Source organism: Geospiza fortis, unplaced genomic scaffold (genome assembly GCF_000277835.1).
Source record: "Geospiza fortis unplaced genomic scaffold, GeoFor_1.0 scaffold432, whole genome shotgun sequence".
In the NCBI taxonomy this organism is placed as follows: Eukaryota; Metazoa; Chordata; class Aves; order Passeriformes; family Thraupidae; genus Geospiza; species Geospiza fortis.
The window spans coordinates 730,691-735,306 of record NW_005054436.1 but is presented as its reverse complement, the minus strand read 5'-3'; the positions used below and the strand labels follow the sequence as shown (position 1 = coordinate 735,306).

At 53.2% G+C, this 4,616-nt stretch overlaps 1 protein-coding gene across 1 annotated transcript; it reads right to left on the bottom strand.

Moving 5' to 3' along the window:
* Nucleotides 1-1,424: 1,424 nt before the first annotated feature.
* Nucleotides 1,425-4,509, bottom strand: STMN1 (stathmin 1). Its single transcript, XM_031062016.1, has 4 exons — nt 3,922-4,509; nt 3,057-3,229; nt 2,211-2,402; nt 1,425-1,936 (listed from the first exon to the last, which is right to left on the bottom strand). Exons 1-4 carry the CDS (start codon nt 3,932-3,934, stop codon nt 1,868-1,870), a joined length of 447 nt encoding a protein of 148 aa, XP_030917876.1. The 5' UTR covers nt 3,935-4,509; the 3' UTR covers nt 1,425-1,867.
* Between the last annotated feature and the right edge of the window lie 107 nt (nt 4,510-4,616).

Genomic DNA, 4,616 nt, shown 5'->3' with positions numbered 1-4,616 from the left:
CCCCAAATCCCCCCTGGAGCACTCAGAGACCCCCGAGCCGGCCCTGCTGAGCCCAGGCTCGGCAGACACGTGCAGCAGAAGGAGGAGGAGGGAACAGAAGGCCCGCGCCGCGCTCTGACAGCTCTGGCAAGCCCAAACCTCACATTTAGCATCGATTTGGGCTCCAGCACCATTTGGGGTTTGGCAGAGCTGCCATTCTCCTCCCCCACGTTTGGAGAGAGGAGGAAAAACCCCACATGGCATTGGGGACACTCCTTCCTCAGCAGGTAACTACATTAAAATGAAGATCTGGGGGGTTTGATTGCTGATTGTGCCTCATTTTGTACTCCAGGGCTCCCTCCAGCCTCCATTACGCCGTGCCAGGTGTTCAGCCTCGCTCCTGGCTGCACTCACAAGCTTTGGCTCAAAGTTCAGCTCTGTTTTCCTGCCCTTACATTGTGGGGCAGACCCTGACCCCATTCTCGGGCAGATTCTGACCCCATCCCCAGAGACCCTGACCCCATCCCCGGGCAAACCCTGGCCCTGTTCCTGGGCAGATTCTGACCCCATCCCGATAAACCCTGACCCCACACCGCTGTCCCCAGGTTCCTCCCTCACTGCCGGGCCGTGCCGAGGAGCCCCGAGCCCAGCAGGGAGCAGCACAGCCTCTCCCGTACCTCCGAACCTGCTGGAATCCTTCGGGCCGGGAGCACTCCGGGGCTGTGTCCTGCTGCTCCTCTCGGGGTAAGAACAGCTCAGCAGTGCCCAGGGGGACACAGGAAAAGCATCCCGAGCTGAGGCTCCTTCTCCACCACACTCCAGACCAGAGTCCAGTGGCCCAGGACTCCCTGAGTCCCTTAAAAAAACCCAATTCCCTATGGATTGTCCACGTTCAGGTGCTCTGGGTGTGGAGTTAAACTGAAAACAAACCTGGGAGCCAAGGACGGAGGAAGGACTGAGAGCAGTGCCAGCAGTGTCACCTCCTGGGGCTGTGGCACCCGCGGGTGTTTTTGGGGAGGTTGCTGGTGCCTGCTCACACCCCCAGGGCAGCCCAGCTACCTGTGGGTACCCTCAGGGGAAGAGTTTGGGCTGCAACACAGAGATTTTGTTCCAAATCCACCTAAAAATCATCTTTGCTCAGACCCCTCCCCTTTCTTGCAGGCAGAAGGAACAAACAGAGCAGGTTGGGAGCAGAGGCTGCTCCACCCCAGCACAGAAATGATTCTTCTGCCCCTGAGCCCTTGGGGCAGCCACGCAGGACCTGCTGTCCCCTGTGTCACACGTGTCCCCCCAGAGCCCTGGGCAACAAGGGCCGTTTGTTGTGTCCCAAACGCTGGGACACAAACAGCCCCAGCTGAGGTGTCACACAAAGCCCCGATTGTCACAGCCCCAGGACAATGCCCGGGCCCTGCACCCAGCCCTGGCTCCTGAGGAAGGCAGGCAGATAACAGCACTGTGCAGCTTTATTGAGTCACTGTTACAGCAGGAGTTTAGCAGACTGGACAGTCAGAGATTTTTGTTTGAAGTGTAACAGATATTCAGCATGGAACAGTTACCAGAGATTCCTTGCACAAAGGTCTTACAGAGCTGATACAGTACTCGCCATCAACCCAGGAGCGAGTGCACTGGCGTAGAAAAGGATGCAACAAGAAGAAAAAGCTACACTGGAAAGACAACACTTTAGAAAAGTGACACATGGAAGGTCTCCCCTCTAGCCCCCAAAGCAAGTGTACAGTTTGGATCTAATTTTACAGTTCTACATCAGTTTCTAAGAAACGTAAAAAAAAAGAAATATATATATAACCGAACCAAAACCAAAGATAAAACCACTGGCCAGTACAGTCTTTGGATATTTGGAGGAGGGGGAGAGTCAGCTGCCAGAACGGAGTCAGTCGGTCTCGGCCTCGCCAGGGTCTTTGCCTTCTTTGTTCTTTCGGACCTCTTCCACATGCTTGTCCTGAAAAACAGCACAGGGGCTGAAAAACAGCAGCAGGGGCTGTGAGCTCCGGGGACAGGAGGCTCCAGGGACAGCTCCCACACCACTGAGGGGCACAGGGGGTGCAGAGGCTGCCCCAGCTCCATCCAGCCCCACACAGCTGGAATTCTGCAGATTCCACAACCTCCCCACCTGCTCAGGGCACGCTCCTCCTCTGGAGGGTTTTTTGGGGTTTTTTACCTACTTTTCCCAGCAGGGAGCAGGGACAGCTCCCCTGGCAGGGCTCCACACCCACCTTCTCCCGCAAGCGCTCCAGCTTGGCAGCCATTTGTGCCTCACGGTTCTCTTTGTTGGCTTCCATTTTGTGGGTCAGCTTCTCCTCTGCCATTTTGCTGAAGTTGTTGTTCTCCTCGATGGCTTTCTGCAGCACCTCCTTCTCATGCTCCCGCTTCTCAGCCAGCTGCTTCAGCACTTCTGCCTCGTGGGACTGGGGAGACATGGCCAGGCTGTGAGGGAGCCCCAGGGCTCCTCGGGGCACTCGGGGTGCACACTCAGCTCCCTCAGAACCTGCACCTCTCCACCACATCTACCTGCACAGCTCACTTTCTGGCATTACATGCACATCTTGGTAAATGGGATTTTTCTGGAGAGGGAACATGGATTTGGTTTTTTTGATGTTAATACTGAAAGAATTTCCCTTGAAGATCCTCCCTTCTCACTGAGATTCAGGTCAGGCTCACTTCAATCAAAGCCTCGCCACCCTCGAGGGCTCCGGGCTGCACCCCCAGCCACATCTTTCATCACTCAGACAATTTATTCCCCAGCTTCTCATTACAGATTCACTGCTGCGTTTTCCGGGAGAAAATTCATCTGTTCTGGTGTTAAAAGACAAGAAAAACAGCTTCTTCCTGAAGGAGCTGCCCCTCTCAGCTACGTTCCCTCCCAGTTTTTCTTCAGAATCTCTTTGGGACCAAAACCATGACCATAGAGCTTCACAAGAGCTCCAGGGATTTCATTAATAAGTTCCATTAATATTCAATTTGCCATTAAAAAAAAAAAAAAACACTTATCCCAAGAACCAAATGAAAAGAGAGCCTCAAAACTGGCGGAGCAGAGCTCACTTCAGCTGCTCCAGCTTTACCTTGCGTCTCTCCTCAGCTGCTTCCAACTTCTTCTGGATCTCCTCCAGGGACACATCCTTCTTCTTGGGGGGGGACAGAGGGAACTCTGCCACGGCCTCTTTGGAGCGGGGGCTGAGGATCAGCTCAAAGGCCTGCCCAGAGGCTCGCTTCTCCAGCTCCTTCACCTGGATGTCTGGGAACGCAGGGGCAAAGCCAGAAAAACGAGTGTTTAGTGCAGGAACTGGCTCAGGTGACATTAAAATCTGCCTTCCAAAATTCAGCACCACCAAGTCCCCTGAGGAAGGGCAGCCAGGACAGGAGTTTTGCTTTCAGCACAGCAATACTGTTCAAAAAATGTGGAAATTTCCTTTGCAACCCCTCCTTGATCCTGCATCACCCAAGCACCGGCTGTTTTAATTTAGCCTTCAACATCCCAAGTGGTGCAAACAAGTCCTTTAACTCCAATCAAAATTCATTCTCCCTCCAGCGACAAACCTGAGGATGAATTTCCAGGCGTTTGCCTGCAACCTGAGAGAGCCAAGAAGGAAAAAATCAGTTTTTGGAGAAATGTGCAGGCAGGGCTGTCTCCCCCAGCCCTGCAGGGTGTCAGCTGCACCCGCGTGGTCCCCGAGATGTGTCGGTGACAGCCAGCTCTGCCGAGGGAGCAGATGGCTGCAGGGAGCTGCAGCCCATCTGCTGCCAGACTCCTCTTTTGGGGTGTTTTCACAACCACCCAGCTTCAGCAGCCTCGCCCAAGATGGGAGCAAAGCCTTCTGACAGCGGCTTATTTCACTAGATTTGGGTTTTAAGTTATTCCTGAAGAAATTAGGAGGCAACAACAAAAAAAAAAAGACACAAGAGCATTTAGCACAGGATTCTACCTACCAGAAGTAGCCATGGCCAAGAAAATCAGAGTCCAGAAGCCAAGCCTGGGAGAAGGTCAGTCAGGTGGGTTCCTAGATAACAAAGAGATGTGCCTTTCAACAGCCAGCACAGAGATCCTGCTCCTTCTAATAAAAACTGCTGAACAGAATTAGAGCTGCTGAACAAAAGGCAGACAAGGTAGGTCACTGCAGTCAGTGATTCCAGGCATTTTGTGGAGCTGATGGACAGTGCTGGGAATACTGGAGAGGTTATGGAGTTACTGGTGTTGCAGGATCTGTGTGATATTCCAGCATCTCCAATCTGTTTTATTCCACCTTAAGGTACTCGAACAAAGACCCCCGTTTTAGCACGGGGCTGTGGGGATTTCACTGCTCTCACACATCTAAAAGAGCTCGCAGAATACAAAAATGACGCACCGCAGGACAGCACAGCTAGGATTCCTGCCACTCCCGAAGGATCTGAAATGTGCGCAATCGAGCTCATTTAAAATTCGGTTTTAATTGCGCAGCTCAAGTCAGATGCTTCACACCGCGGCAGACAGCGAGGGCGTACACCGCCCAGCACATCTCGTGAAAACGGGGCGCCGTAAAAAATTGCCAGAAAAAGGTCTAGAAGCCGTTTTAAAAAAATCAGCAAAAAAGGGGTTTTTTTTGGGGGGGGTTGAAGGGGCTCGGATCGGGGTCCGGGCGGGGCTG